The sequence below is a fragment of the Lampetra fluviatilis genome, chromosome 23, assembly GCF_964198595.1.
Source record: "Lampetra fluviatilis chromosome 23, kcLamFluv1.1, whole genome shotgun sequence".
Lineage (NCBI taxonomy): Eukaryota > Metazoa > Chordata > Hyperoartia > Petromyzontiformes > Petromyzontidae > Lampetra > Lampetra fluviatilis.
This window is the reverse complement of record NC_136297.1, coordinates 9,959,336-9,980,346: the sequence shown is the minus strand read 5'-3', so window position 1 is coordinate 9,980,346 and position 21,011 is coordinate 9,959,336. Positions and strand designations below refer to the sequence as shown.

General features: G+C 55.3%; 1 protein-coding gene across 1 annotated transcript in view; it reads right to left on the bottom strand.

The window, feature by feature from the left end:
• Positions 1 to 627: 627 nt before the first annotated feature.
• LOC144940754 (uncharacterized) overlaps positions 628 to 21,011 on the bottom strand; it is a 60,689-nt gene continuing 40,305 nt past the window's right edge. Inside the window, exons 4-10 of the mRNA XM_078867146.1 lie at positions 8,879 to 9,050; positions 7,983 to 8,129; positions 7,042 to 7,235; positions 6,244 to 6,434; positions 5,356 to 5,631; positions 4,856 to 5,074; positions 628 to 3,937 (exon numbers count right to left, since the gene is read on the bottom strand). Coding sequence (XP_078723272.1) covers positions 3,696 to 3,937; positions 4,856 to 5,074; positions 5,356 to 5,631; positions 6,244 to 6,434; positions 7,042 to 7,235; positions 7,983 to 8,129; positions 8,879 to 9,050 — 1,441 coding nt within the window. The 3' untranslated portion in view covers positions 628 to 3,695. The remainder of the gene's footprint in view (positions 3,938 to 4,855; positions 5,075 to 5,355; positions 5,632 to 6,243; positions 6,435 to 7,041; positions 7,236 to 7,982; positions 8,130 to 8,878; positions 9,051 to 21,011) is intronic.

Sequence of the window (21,011 nt, the reverse complement as noted above, 5' to 3'; positions counted from 1 at the left end):
AAATGCTTTACGCGATTGAACAGACCGACGTCTGTTAATTTTTTTTCAAGAAACTTATATTTATTTTTTTATCATAACACCGGTAACCTACTTGAGAAATCTCACAAAGTTAGAAATTCAGTTCGTGACATTGTTCTCCGAGAGGAACTTAACAGCCACATTCCAGTGGTAAATAAAGCACAGCGAGAGAAACTGCCTCACCCCGGGGAGGAGGAGGAGGAGGGGGGGGGGTTCGGAGGTCAACTTTCCAACAACCTCTCGGGGCCCCTCCGGTCGACTTTCCACTGCTCTCACCGCAGCTCTCCGACGCGCTCGTGGCAAGTCAAAGGGAGGTGCGGAGCCAGCGGAAGTGTTGGACGAGTGTTGCAGCTACCCCCCCTTTGTGGGTTCCCACCGACACGTGGCTACGGGATCAAACCGGTAATGAGCGGAGCCCTCGAGCGAGTCGCACTGGACCCGAGAACGCGCCAACCAAAATAAATCTTCTCGGTTCTTTCGGTAAAGTCACGTAGAAGGAAAATAATAAAATAAAAATAATAAAACATTATAATATACAATTCTCACAACGTTTCGGCCACAACGCAAGCAGCCGTCCTCAGGTGAAGAATGAGGACGACTGCTTGCGTTGTTGCGTTGTGGCCGAAACGTCGTGAGAATTATTTTATTATGTTTATTTGTATTATTTTATTATTTTCTTTCTACGTGACTTCACCGAAAGAACCAAGAAGATGAATCCCTGCAGTCACGAAAGCTTTAAATCGAGACCAAAATAAACTCACGCGGTCCGTCAGCTCCTCCGAATCGTGCCGGTCTGCGATCATTCTTTTGGGACCAGAGGTCAACAAAAGGCGCAAAACTCCGCAGCAATTGCTCGCTCACGCCACCCGCTGCTGTCGGAAGGCCTCCGCTAGAGGGCACTGCGGAGAGCCACTCGTGAGCGACGACGGGGGGGGGGGCCACCAGGGAGGAAGGAAGCTGGTGGGCACGCGTGCCAATGCACTCTCCCTTACGTAAGTTTGCACAGAGGTACCGAGTCTCACATCGCTAAAATATATATAAAAAGTGCATTTTTTGATATATATTAAAGGGAAGCGACTTAAGAGAAAATAAGTATGCTGTTTAGTTTGTTACAATCATAGTTCAGGTCAGTTTTTCTGGACAGGGGGGGGGGGTTGTCTGTTTACAGACGCGCCGTTTGTGCATTCCGAAAGGCTGAAGAAGCGCTCGCGCGGCCGCCCGAGTGGATCTGTCAGTGGGTGATCAATTCGACAAAAACGATTCTTCTCCGACGAGTACTGCAAAAGCACCACGCACACAGTCGCTGGATCGCGGCGACGCGCAATACAAGAAACGCTTCTCTCCTAAGTGACTATTTGTGTTTTTTTTCTTCCTTCAAAGCCACATCACAAAGCAAAAACTCGATATTGCAATGCAAGTCCACGTGTCAAAGAAAGCAACATTCGAGCGAACACGCACACACACACACGAGTGTCTACAGATGTTGCGCGTGCTTTTTCGTTTAAGGCGTCGTGGGTTTCATGAGGACCCTTCGCATGCCATTAGTCTCGCCGACGTCTCTCTCTCTCTCTCCATATGTCACTCCGTTAGTGCATCCTTGTATCTGTCCGTGCGTCTGCCCATCTCGGTGTCCCGTCCGTGCATCCGTCCTTCAATGCTCTACGATGTCCGTCTGCGCGTGTGTCCGTGTGTGGGTCGCTCTCGAAGTTAAGCAGCGTTTTCTTAAAGCTAAAACGCGATCCAGCACCGAGGCACCTGTGACCTCTGGGGTGGGTGCGGTTCGGGGAAGTGAGGAGGAGGGGTGTGATGTGAGGGGGGGGTCTTTGGTGCTCGGCGCCCACCGTGAACGCGCGGCAACGCTCGCTCGCCTTTACCTCCCTCCCTCTCTCCGCGAAACAAAAAAAAACGTTTTTTTCCCTGTTTTTTTTCGTTCACACGCGTAGAAAATTTTCTCTAAAAATAGAATGTCTCTGGGCGCCACGGGAGCGGAGCGGCGGTCAGCTCGGCGAGCCATTGGCGCACGAGCGGCGGGGCCCATTCGTCGCTCCAACGAGAGCCGCCCTCCTCCATCCCTCTCTACACCCCCCCCACCACCGTGTAGTGTCGTCCGAGTTGCCATGTGAAGCAGACTCGCGCGCATATCGCTTTAACGGCACGCGCGCGCTCGCTCGCAGCTGCGCGTCCCCGCACGCGCCCGCTCAGCCGTCTTAAGGGAGTTCAAGCAGCCCTCCTGGATCTTTGAGTGTACTTAGTTTCCGCAGCAATTTCACAATAAAAAATAAAATAAAAAATAAAAGCCATCGCCGTACGTGATTCTAACACGTGGCGGCTGCCCAGCCGGTCACGTCGCGTGTCAATTAAAAAACTAAACCGCCGCCAAACGACAACAACAACAACGATGGCGACAGTCGGCCTTGTGCATTCCGTTAAATACATTCACTTAAACGAGGCGCAACGACAATCAGGACGTCAGCAATATCCCGCCGGCCGTGGCACTTCCCTCGTGTTCCGTCGCACGTTTGCCAGGCACCCCCCCCCCCACCTCGCCGCCCGCTGAGCGAACGGGGATTGTGCGAGCATAGCGGATCCGACTCTTTCCCAGCGACGTCGCGTGTTACGCTTCACTCTCCTCCTTACCGTGCCGCCGTCGCCACCGCACGCACACATTGCTACGGGGTGCGTCCTGACCCGTCCCTTGCTGGACATCCGTGAAAAAGAGCTTTTTGTAGCTCATCGGATTCCTCCTGCAGTATAAATACAGATTCTGATTCTGAAGGGTCACAGTTGTGGCTACACATTTTTTCTCCTCAATGCCTTACGGTGAGGGGGGGGGGGGGCAGGGGGGGTCACGGCCGGTGGGGGTGACCCCGCTCGGCGAGAGGGACCGTTGGTGGGTCATCGCGAGGCCTGGAGGTCCGTCGCAGCAACAGCCGCAGCAGGATGGACGTGGAGTTAGATGCCGCTTAGGGAGTTGCCGAGCCAAAAGAAGACGTGAAGAGTAACTCCCGGCCGCTTCACTCGGGGAAACAAAGTTTGTTAGCGCTGTGCGCCGCAGCCACCGCTTCTCCCCTCTTCCCCCGCCCCCACTTCGTTACGAAACGGTGCCTTCTGCCCGTGCTGACGCATGCGGTGATGGAAAGCGTCGGTGGGTCGGCTGCTTGGTCCCCCCAGAACAGGAAAGAAAAAACGTGACGAGGTTTTCGTTTCAACTGTGAGCCTCGTTGGATTATTATCGTTTTTATTATTATTGTAAATGGTTCTTTTTATCCCTTAATTCATTTTCCGGGGGGCCACCTAAACACCCCCCTTTCGTCGACCTTCTGACCTCAGCGCGTTGGCCTCCGATCTGCACTGTAACGTCGCGCGGGCGCGCACGGCCCTGGCACGCGACACTGAACCAATTTATTTTGCTGCCGTTCCGTTCGCCTCTCGACACACACGATAAAAACTCTCCCCCGCAGAAGAGAGACAAATAAAGCAATAAATACTGAAAATCAAATACTCCTGGGGATGCTAATTTAAAACAGCCTAATTCGACGGGCGACTGGGAAAGAGTAAAATATCTGGCAACGCAAAATAAACCACACGCACGGGAGACAACGCGGCGGAAACTTATCGTGCGGACGGCGCTCGCGGCACGCCGCTAGCGCTCTCCGACAAGGCACGTGTGCGTCGCTTCACTCCTCCTCGACGGGTGACTGAGATGCGGCCGGGCTGAGTGGCGGGCTGGCCGGCGCCACGCCAGCTTCCCCGTACTGCTGCTGCTGCTGGTGCTGCTGCTGCTGCTGATGCTGATGCTGTTGAGCGTCAGGGTAGTGGCGCTTGGCGTCGGGCTCGCCGGCATCCTGCCCGCCGTCTCCGTCGTGCACCAGCCTCTTGCCGGCCTGCGTCGCCAGCAGCTGCAGCGGATTGGCGGCTCCTGGGAGGGGAAGCGCACGGGGGAGGAGGAGGAGGCGGCGGCGGCGCCGTGGTGAACAACCGGCGTTGGGGGACTAGTGGGGCTGCATCAGCAGTACGGGAACCAGGAGACGGACCGTGTTAGCGTTTGGGATAGGGTTGGGGATAGGTAGGGCGGTGCAGTCGCAGAACTTGTGCCTTTACTGAAAGAAGCATTTGAGTTCGAATCCTGACTCTGGCGCGACTTTGTGTGTGGAATTTGTTCTGAATGGGTTTCCTCTGGGTTCTCCAGTTTACTCCCATAGCTACAGATATAAGACGCAATTTACGTAGGCCAAGCATCCCCATGTGACTTTCCTGTGTGCACAAGTAATTATTATATGGTTGGGATTAGGGGTAGGGATATGGTTGGCTTTCATTCATGGCCAGGTCGCTCCTGAAAAGCTAATAGCTCTCAGTGGGCTTCACCTAGTACAATATTAAAACATGTTTTAGTGATTTTCTTACCTTTCCCATGCTTTGCACTCCTATCCTGTTTTTGTATAACTTGCTGTTGTAACGTTCTGACCCGTCCACACTGGACATCCGTGAAAAATAACTTTATATCAGATTCCTCCAGTTATAAATATTCAGATTCTGAAGGGCGATGAGGGCTTATGGCTATAGATAAGCTGCACTTGCTTTTGCTTCCGATTGCCTCTTTAAATGCTTCCTCCCTCCCGCCCCCCCTCCCCTCGTCAGCTGGCTCTCCCTCGCTGGAGGTATCTCCTCAACACACGGTATACGATCCCAAAGAGCGTCTCTCCCCAAACCTGCCCCCAGGTCTCCCCCATATGTCCATCGACGCGGCCCGGCCGTAAGGCCCGGGCAGGCCGCTTGCCCTCCTCCCTGGCTCGCTGCGCCCCACCGGCCCCCGTCCGAGCGCCCCGCGCCGACTCACGCTGGGGCTGCAGCGCCGTGGCGCTGTGAAAGCCGTTCTCCGCGTGGTGCTGCTGCTGCTGCTGGTGCTGCTGCTGCTGCTGGTGGTGGTAGGAGGAGGAGGCGCCGGGGGCACCGAGCCACACGGAGCCGTGCGGAGGAGCGCACGGGGGATTGGGCCCCGCCGTCTGGATCACGGACGTCACGGCGCTCAGCACGGGTGGGCGCAGCGGCCTGAGCTCTGCGGCAGCGATGTCGAAGGCGAGCGCGCAAGGACACGCGCGCGCGCACACACACACACACGCGCACAGACACGTGCACAGAGACACACGTGTGAGCGAGGATGACCAGAATTTGCGCGATGATGGTTTATGCTCCTTGACGAGATCGGCAAGGTATTGTGGTTTCGTTTGTGGCGAGCGCTTTCGCGTGTAATGAGTGCGACCTAATGACGTGTTCGTTTCGGCAACCGGACGGCCATGCAGCTCGATGGACACGGTCGCCAGCTATCGCTCGACTCACCCTCTTCCTCTTCCTCCTTCCTCTCCTCCAGCGTTTGCCGCAGCACGGAGTACCCGCCGCCGTACGGCGATGGTCCGTCAGGCCCGGCCGCGAAGTAGCCCGACAGCACCGCGTGCTGGGAGTGGCCGCTGCCCTGGTTCAGGTGGGCGGGCAGCCCCAGTGCATGCTGGGAGTGGGAGAGCGGCTGCGCAATGCTGTACGCGATTGGTCGAATGAAGGTGCCCGGCAGCGGGTGCTGGGCTGTGAAAATCACGGGGTGGCTCGACACGGGAGAACCTGGCGACGAGCGGAGAGCACAGGGAGGAGGAGGAGGGGGAGGAGGGGGAGGAGGGGGGGGGGGAAGTCAGGGTCACATCACTTGCGGTGTGACTTGCGTTGTAACGTCACCGCAGCCATCACTCGAGATCAAGCCTGACTGGGGATTTTAAATTACTATGAAGGCTTTCCAATGCAGCTTGAATGCCTTCACAATATCTCTCGTAAAGTTAATCCAATATTAACAAAACTTTGGTATAAAGTTGTGCTGCTGTTAGGGACTTATCCTACACAAACCTGACCAAATAAACCAGAGGCTTGCCCAAAACATTCCAACAAATCCTGACAAGCGCAAGCCTTTACCCCCCCCCCCCCCCCCCCCCCGATGATGTTACCACGCGCGCCAGGCGCCACGCGCCGTCATCTTTCCCCGTTCGGATTGGAACGCAACGCGACGATTGCAAACGCACATCGGGCGAGCGTTCCAGAGCGCAAGGACGTCCGTGCAAGAAGCGGCACTCGCCGCGTGCACCGCCCCCCTCTACTGGACACCCGCGAAAAATGGAGCTTCGTGGCTCGTCGGATTCCTCCAGGACGAAAAAAATAATAATCGATCGAGATTCCGACTCTGACCTGGCGCGCTCTGCGTGTAGCGCACGTCGTTCCGTGGCGCCGGCAGCGGCTTGGGGTTCCCCGGAGCGAGGGGGGGCTCCGGCCCCTCGAGTGGGGCCGGGGAGCCCTCGCGGGAGAGGCTCTCGGGGGTCTGCAGGCCGCTGGGCGGCTGGGACAGCAGGCCCGAGTGGCTGGGCGACGCGGGCGCGCTCCTGCCAACGGGCGGGGGGCGCACGGCACACGCACGGCGTCAGAAAAGAACGGCGTGCGTGCTCGCACGCGGCTACAACCATTAGAGCACACGTGTGCGGCGCTAGAGTTATCAAACGGTAGCGCGCGCACAGCGACAAACATTACGGCGCATACGCAGTTGCTAGAATTATGAACCTAGAGCAGGCACACAGCTACAAATATTACAGCAGGCTTGCGGCGCGAGAGTTATCAACCGAAAGCGGACACGCAGCCCGCGAACATTACAGTGCATGCGAGGTGCTCAAGTTATCAACCCATAGCGCACACAAAGCACACAGCTGCAAACATTACAGCACACGTGCGACGGCTACTAGAGCTATCAACGGATAGCGCGCGCGGACGCACGCGCGCGCGCTCGCGCAGAGCTACGACCATTACAGCGCATGCGCGTTTGGGGGCTGGTCGGGAAAACAATGCGGGGAGGGGTAAGATGGGTGGGTAGGGGGCAAAGATAGATGGTTGGAGGGACAGGCACGGTGACGGAGGACGAGAAGGTAGGGGGGGAGAGAAGGGGTGGGGGGGGGGGCTGCAGGGGGGGGGGGGGGCTGTGGGGGGGGGGGCGGTCACCGTGAGGAGAGGAGGCCAAAGGGCGTGCGGAAGCAGGAGGCCCCGCGCTGCCGCCGTTTCTTGAAGGCCTGCTCGGTGAGCTTCGCCTGGCACGTGGGGTCGATGCGCCAGAACGAGCCCTTGCCTGGCTCCTCCTGCGAGCGCGGCACCTTCACGAAGTAGCGGTTGAGCGACAGGTTGTGCCGGATCGAGTTCTGCGCGCGACAACAAAAACAAAGATCCCCCGTTCAACCTTGGGGCAAGTGCTGTTAGCGAGCACCTATGAAGGCCGTAACGGCACAGGGGGTGGGGTGGCCAGCACCGTGCCCGGCCGCCTTTGTCTCCCCAGTGGCGATGTTTACACACCGCACCAGGTACTCATTTAAGGCCGAGTCGACCCAGGTGAGGCCCAGGACCGGTTCAGATAATCGTCACTGGTGTTGACCGTGAGCGGGAATCGAACTCGGGTCTCCAGGTTTGCAGCGCATTGCGCTAACCGCTACACCGCCGCTCCCCACACACACCCACGCACATGCACACATGTGTGCTGAGGCACCGTTACGTTGCGGCGCTCTCTCTCTCTCTCTCGGGCTTGCGAGCATCCAGCAGCCACGCACTCCTTGCGAGCGGATGGACAGACACGTACCAGTACACGCAATTGGGGGCAATGGGTGGACGAAGAGAAGGACAAACAGACAAATGGAGGAACGGACTAACAGATTGATGGATATATGAACAAAACGGATGGACGGAAAGACGGGACAAACAAACAAAAGACAAACGTTCGACGTGCGGACAGAGAGAGAGAGATAGAGACAGATGGACAGGTGTTCACGTGGACAGAGCGGACGTATAGACAGATAGATGGACAAAGAGAGAGACAGACAGATGGCGAGAGACGAGACAGACGGACAGAGAGCATGAACAATCAACGGTCCGCTCCGCTGCAGTCGCGGCCTCACCTGCCAGCCCTTGTCGGACATGCGGTAGAAGGGGTAGTTGTGGGTGATGTGCGCGTAGATGCCGCTGAGCGTGAGCTGCTTGTCGCTCGCCGACGTGATGGCCTGGATGATGAGCTGCGCGTACGAGTACGGGGGCTTCGAGCCGTCCTGCGTCGGCGGACACAGCCGGCGAGCGTGCGTCAAAGCGCACGTCAAAAAGGCACGCACGGACACACGCACGGACACACGCACGCAAGCGCGTGAACGCCCACACGCAAACGCGCGCACATGCGGCACACTAACGGAAACACAGCGACAGGCTCACGCGCTAGCGCACAGCTCCCCAGATGTATTTATTATTTAAATTGTTTTAATGCAGATGTATTTATTCTTTTTATAATCTTTCTACACACGACGGAGTGAGCAAGGAGGAGGCGAGAGAGTTGCGGCAGTCTTTGCCACTTCTGATCGGATTCTTTCGAGTCACGTGACTTGTCGCTCGCTGTCCGGTTAGGTCTCCGATGAGAAATGTTTTTGATGGCTGTGCAGCGTGGCAGTGGTTGGCGCTGGGTGGCACGTGCTTGTTGACTCCAGACGGCACTGGCTGTAGTTGTGAATGGCGACACTAGGTGGTGTATCGGTGTGCAGGGCGGCACTGGATGCGACACGTGGCCGTGGAGGTTTGCTGCAGGGCGGCACGATGCAGACAGACGGTGGCACAAAGTGACTCTAGGTGGCGCTGGGTGTTGGTGCTGTGTGTGCCACGTGGCCGTGCAAGGTGGCTCTCGGTGGTGCTGTGTGTGCTACGTGGTGCTGCAGGGGGGCTCTAGGTGGCGCTGGGTGTTGGTGCCGGGTATTGCTACGTGGCCGTGCAAGGTGGCTCTCAGTGGCGCTGGATGCGGGTGCCGGGCGCGCACCTTGGGGCTGTCGGCCTGGGCGCCGTCGCGCTCGCCGCGCTCCTGCTCGCGCTCCGAGACGGCGCGCGCCGCGTACTCGGCCACGAGCTGCAGGTCGGGCGCGAAGCCGCGCACCAGCCGGTAGCCCGAGGAGCCGGCGCCGCGGGGACTCGACGGGCACGAGTTTGCGGCGCTGGCGCACGCGGGGAGGGGGGACACAACGCGAGAAAGTAAGCACAAAGAGCCGCGCACGCTTAAGCGGCGGCGCGAACGCGAGCGCGACTATAAACACAACCGCTAAAAACGACTGGATGCAAATGCCAAAACATAAACAATAACATGTAAACGATAACACAAATGTAAGCATTAATGTAAACAAAAACACAAGCGTAAACACAGACACAAAGCGTAAACATTGGCGTAAAAATAACACAAGCGTAAACAGTGACACCAGTGTAAAACACAAACGTAAACACGGACGCGTAAACAGACTCGGCAGAACGTAAACACTCACGCGCAACGTAAAACGCAAACACCGACACCGACCCAGACGCGAACACAGACGCGTACGACCAACGAAGCAAAGCCGTGGAGCGAGGGGCAGGGGTCTGGGTCCCTGCGGAAGCGATTGTGCCCCCCCCCCCTGCCGCCCCTGACAACCCATCACCGTGTGGGCCCCCCCCAGCCCCCCCCCCGCCCCCCCCCGCCCCCCCCCCCGCCCATTTAGGACGCACCTCGTCGGTGTGGCCGGGGAGGCTCGTGCGAGGTTGAAGCTCTAAGCAAAAAAAAAAGAAAAGCTCATCCATCGCGTTCGGCGCCACCATCGCTTCCTTCCCTCTGCCAGATCCCCGCTGCAGATCTTTAGTCTCACCCGACTCGTGTAGTTTAGTTTTTTTACGCCACGGTCGTGGACACACCGACCCGATCCCGCGTTTACTGGGTCCACTGCCCTGTGGCACAGCTGGACCGGACCGCGACTAGGCGAGCGATGCCCGAACCGCTCCCTTCCCCACCCCCCCCCTCCTTCATCGAACCTGCGCTGACCAGCGTGGTGAAGTACGGTCAAACAACCCCAATGGCTTGACACGGCGTGGGGACGGGGGCTTCATCCGTCGGTCGAGTGACAAGTGACCGTAAAACGATCACGGCCATCGTAATAAAACCGACGGTGGTGGAGCGCGACTCGCCGTTCCGTTGACGCTGTCTGGGAATAACATTCATCTCGATGAAAGTGGTCAAACATCAGTGCGCTCGGCCATCAATAATTACCATCGCAGCCCATCGGGCGAGCCGGGTAAATCCTTTCGGACGCATGTAAATCGTAAATTAAAATCTCCGTTCATCTGCCCTTCTCCCCCAGTCGCGCCGCGGCCGCCCCGAATAACGTTCCCGACCGATCCCCGAGTCTGCGTCCTCATTTCGAGGCGAGCCCGTTCCTCCACCCTCGTCAACCGTCCCGGCCACGCTTCGGCGTTCGGCCGGGGCGGGCCGGCGGCTCGTCGCCGCGACCTGTCGGTCGATCGCCGCTCTCGCTTCATCAACGGAATTATTAACGCCGCTGTGACGCGCTCGCGGCCGCTTTCACGAACAAATAACGGATCGCGATTTGCGGGAAGGCTGCTCGCCAACGGTGCGATTAGCTTCAGTGAAACAACACAGAGCCCGCGAAAATCCAGCTTATGTGGCATTCTCAGAAAACATGAAAACCCCACATCCTGTTCCAGGTTGTTCTGTGTTTACGGCATACATTGTTCATATTCATCGCAGTCCACCATCATCATCAATTCAATTCAGTATCAACATGCATCTCACTGGCAATCGCCGTACATCACCAGAAAATCATCGGCCGTCTGGAACGCTCTTCCTTCCGATGTTAAGAAGCCACTGGAGTTATGCACTTTTAAATAATCTAGATTGAAAACTAATTTCTTTAGGACTGCTTTTTGTGTTTATATTTTTGTCCTGCCACCGCACCGCCGATTAGCACGGTTGGCTGCGTACTGTGCGAAAGAAGTTCAACGCACACATACACACATTTAGCCACATTCGTGTGTTACATTGGTACGTCACATTTGAGATGTGGTGTAAAATGTCCATCAAGAACCTATGAAGGCCTATACGGTACAACGCGGGGGTGGATAGCCAACATCACGCCCGGACGCCTTTGTCTCCCCAGTGCTGCTGTGTACATACTGCACTATGTAGTCATTTGAGGCCTCAGGGAGGCCTCGGACTGGTTCAGATATTCGTCACCGAATATATATTCGTCGTGAGCTGGGTTCGTGCTAACCAGTGCCCCTCTATAGCCTTTAAACGGACCGTTGGGGCAAGTGCTGCCGGCGAGTAGCAGCAACTATGAAGGCCGGCACGGCACACGAGGAGGTGGGTGGCCAGCACCACACCTGGCTGCCTTTGTCTCCCCAGTGGCGATGTTTACACACCGCACCAGATACTCATTTGAGGCCGAGTCGACCTAGGGGAGGCCCAGGACCGGTTTAGATAATCGTCACTGGGTGTTGGCCGCGAGCGGGAATCGAACCCGGGTCACCGGGTTCGTAGCGCAGCGCGCTAACCGCTACACCGCCGCTCCCCACACGCGCGCTCAACACACGCAGACACGCACGGAACACGGAAAGCACGCATGTGTACACAGTACTGTATATGACCGAGCGGTGCCCGATGCGATCTCATTCCTCTCCCTGGACATCGTGTTCCCCCCCTGCCTTTTGTGGCTTCCGACTGACCAAACGAGCCAAGCCACTTCACGTGCCGGCTCCCAGCCCCGCGGCGTTTTCTCACAACGCGGCGGCAATGAACTCGCCACAGCCTCGCTCGGCCACCTCCCAGTGGTCACCGCCGCCGGCACCCAAACTCGACTCTCTCCCTACGAGCGTCGCCACCTTGTCCTGGTTTTTTTCCCGGGATCGTACTCCCGTCGAGGTGGCCGAACACACTGGGGAATCTGTACGTTTTCCCCCCCCGCTCTTCCAGCCCTGCAAGACGGTCTTCTTCCCATGACAAACCCCTGTTTCTTTTTATTGATTCGTGGGAGCCCACATGGTCACGACCCGAGGGCTCTGGGCCCACCACTGAAACCCTCGACAGGCAAAGACGATGACACCCGAGTAACCCCAGTGCGACTGGGGAGGTCACGGGGTCACGGGTCGAACGCTCGGCTGCGTGCGACGATTTCACCCCTCCCCCACTCTCGCCCGGACGTGGTGCAGCGCATCCGACGGACTGTCACAACCTGAGTTCGCGATTCGACCCAAGAAACGATGAGTTTCAACGTCTCCCTTTTGTCTCGTCTGTGCCTCCTGTTCTCGTCTTCTCAGCCACGAGTGCCGCGTGTTTCTATTCTGTGCCGACTTCTTAAGTCGCATCCAAGGACGTACGTATGTTGAACTTCTCATGTGTGTATGTACGTTGAACTTCGTTCGCACCGTACGTAGCCCGACAAGCTAAACGGAGGTGCGGGGGGCGGAGGGACAAACTAAACACAAAAAAGCAGTTCAAAAGAAATTAGTTTTTTAATTTAGATATAAAAGTGCAAAGCACCAGAGGCTTCCTAAAATTGGAAGGGAGAGTGTTCTCATCCGAAAGCCTCGTCCCACTGCCTCCTTCCCTCTCACCCTCACTCTCCCCTTGACTCCTTACCTCCTGGACCAGCAGCTTAGAGACAATATCCCGTACCGTAACGTCACAGCGCTGAAGCGTCAGCCTCAAGCGTGCGTACCCTTTGCATAAATCGTAAAATAATTACCGTATTGTCCAGATTATAAGAAACCCCTTTTAGCCGCCCCAGTACTTTAAAGCAAAAGGTGGGAATGCGTCTGATAATAATAAATCGGGTAGGGGTGTGTGTGTCTGTGTGTAACCATATTTGTACGATTTTATCAATACCGGGCACATGTTTGGGCTGCGTCGTACAGTCCGGAGAAATACGGTAATTGATTGCGATGTGGAGTACGATCCGATGCACGAACCATGGGCGTAAGAATCGACTACAAAAAATCGAACCGACACCTCTATATAGGACTACCAAAGGGCCTCTTGCCACCGTGGTCATCAAGCCCTACTGAACATGTATGATGCATTTATGTATGTATGTATGCATGTAGAACTTCTTTCGCACCGTACGTAGCCAACCATGTTAAATCGGAAACATAACAGAGGCCTTCATCCAGCAGCGGATCAATCACGGCTGATGATGCCGACGACCACAAATTACCACCGATGCATATCACGAAAGCTGGATGTTGTTTTTGCGGGTGGCTAATCGGCATTCCGAAAGAAAAAAAACAATTAGACGGCCCTGAAACGTGACGCATAACTCGTAGACACATTCACGACCATCACCATTATCATCTTCTTTACGAGCGCAATTTCACAATTAAGGACGTGGGGGGTGCCGACGGTCGCGGTCACGCAGCGGGTCCACTTCACTCCTCGGGCTTCAACGTCCATTTCGGCGCCCATGGCTCAATTACGCCAAAAGCCAGGGCGCTCCCCCGCACACCGTGCCACACACTGCAGGCTCACCCCATTTCACCTCCGGCCGCAATTTCAGGCCACCGCTTCTGTCGTCTGGCACAGCCGCAGAGCTGGGCGGGCCGCTGCTTAGAATGTGCACAGCGTGAAATGCGATTTTGTAGCACTCCGACGCGTTGTTGTTGTTGTTGTTGTTTCGGGACCGTACTATGCCGTCGTTCGGCTCAGTGCGGTGTGCAGCACGCGGCACAACAACGGCACAACGCAAACGCGCACCGGGCACCGAAGCAGCAAATACACGGCGATGATTAAATGTGATCTTTTAGTACAGATTCATCCCCGGGCGCAGTGCTTTGCTCGGCGTGCTACGATTCTCGTGACGAGGGTTCGATTCCCGGCCACGGCTAACGCCAGTGTCGGGTGACCTATGGCCTGGTTCGGCGAGCACCCTCCCGGCTACCGCTTCCGTCGCCAACCCGCACCGAACACCGCGAGTGCCGGTTGGCGGGCGACACGGCACCGGGGCAGCGAGGGCCTTCTTCGTACCGGCAGTGGCCTGACCAAAGTGTTGGGAATTATTCCAAAAAATATAATTTAGCCGGGATTTGTCACCGAGACCTCTAATTGCTGATCACTTCCAAGATACCGACCTCAAGAGGTTTCATTCCATTCACCGCTCATACGCCAAGGTTCTGCAGACGAGCAGCAACTCGGCCGCCCTTTGTAACTGTGAATCTGCAAGGGTGATGCATCCGGTCTTTGGAATAATTAATAACCACCGGTGTCATTTCTTCGTTCTCAATAGCATTCCGTTGTTTGATTAGTCTAGCCACGTTATTCCCTCTGTAATCTTCCACCATTGTTGCCAAGAGAGTTTCTCTATCACATCGGGTACTGCTTCCAGTTTAAATCAAATGTTTACATCTTGAGAATTAGGGAAACTGCTGTTGCAGTATTAGTTACCAATCTGCTTTCTCCACATGCAAATGGGCGGTCACTCATCACTTGCTCACTCACTCAGTCACGCGGCTGCCACTGTGCGCAACATTTCAACGTGGAACGATAAAACTGTGACGGAGATGACGGCGGCCATGCCGAGACCACGACGGCGATGATGATGATGATGACAATGATGAAGAGGATGACAGCAATGATGATGAAATTACCAAAGACGAGGAAGATTAGTATGGCGACGGAGGTGGGTGACTTCACGCCGGCGTGCAGAGGATGAGAGAGAGTAGCCTGTGCAAGGAGCGTGTAAGCAGAGCACGAGGAGAAAGCGAGGAGAGAGAGCGGGGAGAGGGAGGAGAGAGCGAGAGGGGGTAGAGAGGGGGGGGGTTATATAAAGCAAAGCATTAAAAAAAAATACGAAATGATGAACAAAGCAAAGTGCCGACTACACCGATCATCTTCTTGTTTCCACTGATCGTAAAAAAAGAGAGCCAGGAGAGAGCGGGGAGAGAGCGAGGGGAGAGCGAGGGTGAGAGCGAGGGGAGAGCGAGGAGAGCAAGGAGAGAGCGAGGGGAGAGAAAGGAGAGAGCGAGGGGAGAGCGAGGGGAGAGCGAGGGGAGAGCGAGGAGAGAAAGGAGAAAGAGACGGCATCTGCAGGGCTTGGCGAGCGCTCAGATCGCTCTTCCTGTGCAAAAGAAAAAAACCCGAGGTTGTTTAAGGAAACGTGGGGGCGTGTGCGTCTCTGTTAAACATCTGGCGTACGCGGGCGCCCACTATTTTTGCGGAGCCAGTGATTTTATATTTAGTTGTACTGTACAGCGGACCGCATGGTTCAGGAACGGCGCAACCCACATGAAGGAAGCAAACTGGAATTCTGTTTTGTTTCCACGAAACCCGACTACGTTATTTAGTTGTTATAAAACAGGGGCCCCCATCATTGAGGCGTGCCGTAGGCTTTCAAGATCCAGAGCCTTTGCAACAGATGACGGTGACGGCGGCGGCGGTGATGGGATGATTACGATGGCAGATAATAATTGTGGTGTTGGCATTGCCAGTCATGAAGGCGATGATGGCAAATTATCCAGAGCAAGAAGAAGGTGGTGGGGGTGGCCCGGATAAAACAAAAAAAAATACCAAGATAATGCAAAACAAACAAAGGCTCGGCTATAAAACAATATTTTGAATTTTACCTGTCCAGAATGGGTGAAGACATACATTGGCGCCTTGTGTTTTTTATTATTTAAAGGTCACGTGCGGTCCCGAGTCATGAGTGAGAAGCTAATAATTAAACCAACCTTCAGCGTAGAAAAAAATATATATTTTATATTATATAAGTAAATATTTTGCTATTATATAAATATTTATTTTTCCCCCAAGCACACTAAGTACGCAAAACCGGAGAATCTACCCGATTGGAATCGCATGTAGCAGCAGCAGCAGCAACATCGCACCGCTAACTTTGACAATTTTGGCAGGGCCTTGAGATTCAGCGAGGATTTTTCCTGGGTAAACAAGTGTAATAATATCCAAGAGGTTTTTACGGGTTAGATCGCGTAAACATAAATGTGTCGTTAAACCCGCCACCACCTGACACAGCCAATTAGTAAGGTTTGTCACGTAAACAACACGTGCCAAACACATTCCTGCGGAGGGAGCTGGTAGGAACGTTGGGTTGCTCGGTCAATGGCCAGGGTCAACGGCGGCGTGGTGTATTCCGCAAATATGGCCGACTGTGAGGGCGGGCACAAGCCGGCGTGAGTAGGTTAAACGTTGAGTTTTATAAGGGCACCACATGGTGACCAGCCCCTCCCCACCCAGCCCCACCCCTCCCACCCCCACCCAGCCCCTCTCCACCCAGCCCCTCCCCACCCTCCCCTTTCTACCCAGCCCCACCCCTCCCATTTTTGGATGCACGACGGACGGACAGACACAATAATCCCCTGTGGGCTGGTGTAACCAGGAGGTTCCTACCAGTATTAGCTACTACTCCAGCACACCGGTTGTGTGTTGGAGAGTAAACCAACTTGTTTAAGTGACAAACCTTACTAATTGGCTGTGTTGGGTGGTGGTGGGTTTAACAACATTTTTATTTACGCGATCGAACCCAAAAAGTCTCTATTATGGATAACATTGGTCGCGGAAAACCTACGTGTTAAAGTGTAATAATAACAATAAGAATACAATGTAATCATTGGGAGCCAATGTTCAAATGAAAGCTCTGGGTGGGACAGTTCAACGCGTACCAAACCCGGACTGCTCGACGGAGAAACGGTGCGTCACAACCGCCGCCACCACCACTGCCCCCCCACGCCACCCCCACATCTCCACGTCCCGCGATCGCGCGCTCTGGCCTCTGTGTTTATTTACAAATCATTCGCTGTAAATTATCAAAAAAAGGCGCCCGCCCCTGCCGCCACCCCCGCCGCCCCACCATCTGTGTTTACGGCGGTAGCAGAGTTCACTCGCAGTCACCCTCCACCTCCATTGTCGGGCAGCAGGAAGAGAGAACAACAAAAAATGAACCAAAACACACGCGGTGGGGCGGCGGGCGGTGGAGAGTGGTTGTTTGCCGCGCGCCAAGGAGGCGCAACGCTGGCGGGTTGGACGTTTCAGCATCATCATCATCGTCGTCAGCAGCAGCAGCCATGGTTTATCCACTGCTGGATGAAAGCCTCCCAGCACCGCGGGGGGCGCTGCGGTGGCGAGATGTTGACTACCTCGCCTGGTATGCAGGAGACTCATGGGTTCGATCCCGACCCTGATGCCTGCTGCTGTATATTTGGAGTGTGCATGTTCTTCCCATGGTGGTCACGTGGATTTCTCTCCAGGTCCTCTGGTTTTTCCTCTCCGCATTTAGGTATTACGCTGCTTCAAAATTTCCACGCGATAAGCCATCTTACACCGAGCTATCATTTGTGGCCGGGTCGCTTCTGAAAAAGAGCTACGTAGCTCTGCGGGGCGTCACCCGGTAAAATAAAAAAAAATACGTTTTCAGTCGACAGTTTTGAGAACCCATCTCGTGGGCGCGCCATTCTCGGCGGTGGCCGTCCACTCGGACGCGTTCTCTCCTTTAGCTGCCGTTCGGTCATCGGTCTCGCCCGTTACCCCGTCGAGCAACGTGTCCCCTACGGGCCCAGCTACTACTTTTGTTTGCTGTCGATGTGCGTATGTACGTTACACTTCTTTCGCACCGTACGTAGCCGAACCGTGCTCGTCGGAGGTGCAATGTGTTGTTCTCTAATCTGCGTGCTCCTCGTTCTAAGCAATTCCATGCATGCATCTCTCCAAGCGTCTTTGTCTACGCTTCGGTTTTGTACATTTACTTAGGTTTAATGATTTATATTAGTTACCTAGAAGCACCTTTGTGCGTTTGACGTGCAACAGGCTGCAGGCTGAGCACTGGGAAGCACACCGACCGGCTTGATGACGTGCGGTCAAACAAGCCCTACGACCGACACGGCATGGGGGAGGCCTTCTCATCCAGCAGTGGAGTGGCAAAGAGGGCCTATGAAGCACGCAAATCATTCACGCACAACACCAAAATGGAAACTCAACGAATGGAGCGGCGTAGAGTTGGAAGTGTGCACCCCCCTCCCACTCCCGCACGTTAGACCACGGGTAAAGCAAGGCCTATTCCGGAGGAGAGGACTTTGCCTGCCCCTCTCTGCGTACCGGCGATATTAGCGAAGGAGACACGCGTCGACGGCGTTTCGAACGTTCGTTGCAACGGTGACGAAGGATGCGGCCGCCGCCCACCGGAGCGCCGGAGCGTTCATTACCGACGGTGCCGAAGCGACGCCATTGAGTCTTGGGGCGAAAGCGCAGGCCGAGATCATTTGGTGACGTTATTAGAGGGGGCGGTGCGCCGAAGGAAGACCAAACATGGTCAATAGTGGAGGTGCTTTCCTGCTCAAGAAGGGGGCATCGAGGCACCGGTGCTAATCTCGCGTTCACAGGCGTGAGCCGGCGTGGCGGGGTCCTTTGGCGGAGGGAAAGACTATCCGTCCGTAGGACAAACCACCGTTGACTTTGCAACAAAGTGTTTTGCTCATTTTATCGACCGCCAGAAGGATGATGAGGCCACCCAGCCAACCTGACTGCAAGCGACTCACTCGACCATAGAGTAATCCAGCCAGTCAGTGGCTGACCTGATAATATTGAATTGTACAGCGCTGACATCAACACCCAACAACTGACAGTGGGCAAAGTGTTTGGCCGATTTGGTGGATTAGACCAAGAGAATAATTACACAAAGCCCACACACTGAGACTCGACCAAAAACTCCACGGGTTTGCGTCCACTCGGCTTATGACTCTTGATTCAAATTACGAGCACTGCTGCCTACTGGTTTGTGTAAAAAAAAAGCCCTTTCAGATAAACACCTCAAGCAAAACTTTCCCTGCAGCTTGTTATTCAAAGTCGAGCGAGTTAAAGGAAAAAAAAGTTTTCACTTGAAATGCGTTTTTTGTGCAATTGGCTGCCGCTGATTAAATCACCGTTATCGGCTCATGGCCCCGGCCGCTGCTTTAACTCTGGTCAGCGGATTTGGCCGTGCGAGCGTTTATTTTTTACTTTTCACGGTTGTTTTTTTTTTGCTCACCGAAACTTCGACGTCCGTTACCGAGCACGCACAGGGCGGCTTTATCACGACGCCGCACTACGGCGATTCCTAAAAAATAAAAAAATAAATATTTTACCAGGTAAGGCCCCGCTGAGATATACAGCGCCGTTAGGATGGGTGCCTACAACGTCTGTTCCACACAGCCCAAAACGCCTGCGCGTAGACCAGGCGGTGTAGACTGCTGCAGGGCCACACTCTCAGCAGAGGGCAGTTGCACCCAAATCAATTGTTGTACTGCTCACCGTTTTACCATTGCACACCGAAGAGCGATGTCATCACAGCGGCAAGTGATATCTAAACCGGTCCTACCCCCCCCTCTCTGAACTTCAACACCCTGCACTGACAAATGTGGTGAAGTATGGTCAAATAACCCCCATCGATGCGCACAACGTGGCAAGGCCCTCACCCAGCCGTGGATTGACTGCATGTGCACTTCGGCAGTCAACAACAAGAGCATCTCACAGCAGTGCAAATGGAATTTCCCTTTCCACAATCGATCCCTTTCTGGCCAAAACACCCTGCAGGCAAAACGATGACGTGCTTGGCAACAAAACAGAATCCTGAAGAGAGAATGAAAAAATTAAACGTCACAATTAAACTGACAGTTTTAGGAATTTTCACAACGGCCATTAACCCAGCGAGCCGCAAATTACGTAGCGGAACGGAAGGGCCTTTGCCGTTCATTGTAGAGGTTTCTGGTTAATGCTGCCGGTTGTATGAACAAGATCCTGCGATGATTTTCTACGCCAAACAAGCTGTCATGGTCCAATTTTCCCAGTTTGAAGAAGTACTCAATTACAAATTACTCAGGTTGAATTAAATCGCATCGCAACATCAGCCCCTACTTGCAGACTATACCCTGTCTGGGAAGCACAGTGCCCTCCCTCACGGTGGCCTTCTTGCGCTGTAAGGATGGCGTACCGTGCTAAATCGGAGGTGCGGGAAATACGGAACGTACTACATGCTGGTGCGGCGTGAAGGAGCGCGGTGAAAATTTCCCGTCGTTGGGTAGGAAAAGCAGAGGCGGTGCCCAACGCTCCCCGGGGCAGCACCTCCTCAACCCCGGGCGCCATGGGCGCAGCGGTTCCCGGAAACGTCCCGGCCGGTGGGGCCGGTGAGAGAAAAGCGGCCTGGCTTCTCAGGCCTCCCCACCCACCCTCCATCACCCCCTCCCCGCCGCCGCCGTGCGTGGCTGCACGGGGAGAGGTCGGTGGACACGGCGGAGCTGCAATTGTTTTGCCAAATAATCGGCTGCCAAGGAGGGGGGGGGGAAGCGGCTCGCATTGTGCGCGCGGGCTCACGGTGCGCACATCCGACGGGCGTGTTTCGTGGCGACGGGGCGCGCCACTCCGGCGAGCGCTCTTAGGTGGCAAAGCCCGCTGGCCGGGGGGTGGGGGGGGGGTTTGGGGGGCAGAGATTTTCTTTGTTAAGTTGCACGAAATTGTTTTAGTCTTTCTGTCACTCGACAGTCCCGGAGGGGGAAAAAAAACAAAACCTGTGCTTGGAGAACGAATCCAACATCAACAAACTGAGGAACCAGCGAGCGAGCGAGAGAGAGAAAAACGATGTGGAAAGAGCATGCTTCGCAGATGGAGGCGAGAGCCTTTTTTTGCAGGAGTCCAAGATCGGAAAAACACACGACCATTTTGTTTCAGAGTTCACGCCACTGGCCGACGAGCGCCTGTTTCGTGGCGGGTGGCGGGGGGTCATGGGAGGTCGGCGGGCTCGGAGCGCCGCCGCCACGGGTTTTGTAAATATCGCGTGCGTGAAGATTTTACTGCCCAACCCGAGCTCCCGTCCCGCGCATTCCGCATTCTGCCTCGACTTTCGCAAACACGGCCGAGGGGCAACGTTAGGGGAGCGCGCGCGCACACAGGCACTGGACTCCGGCCGACCAAACGCCATACTTCACATTTTTACGTTTCACGGTTTGCCCCCCCCCCCCCGATCGACGGAAGAAACCAAACAAAACAAAAAAAGCCAAATTCCCAAGCTCGACTCCTCGACTCGCAGTGGCCTCCATCACGGCGCAGCGATAAATCTCGACCACCGCATGTCGGCTGTGCGCGCGCGTGCCCTCGCTCGCCTGCG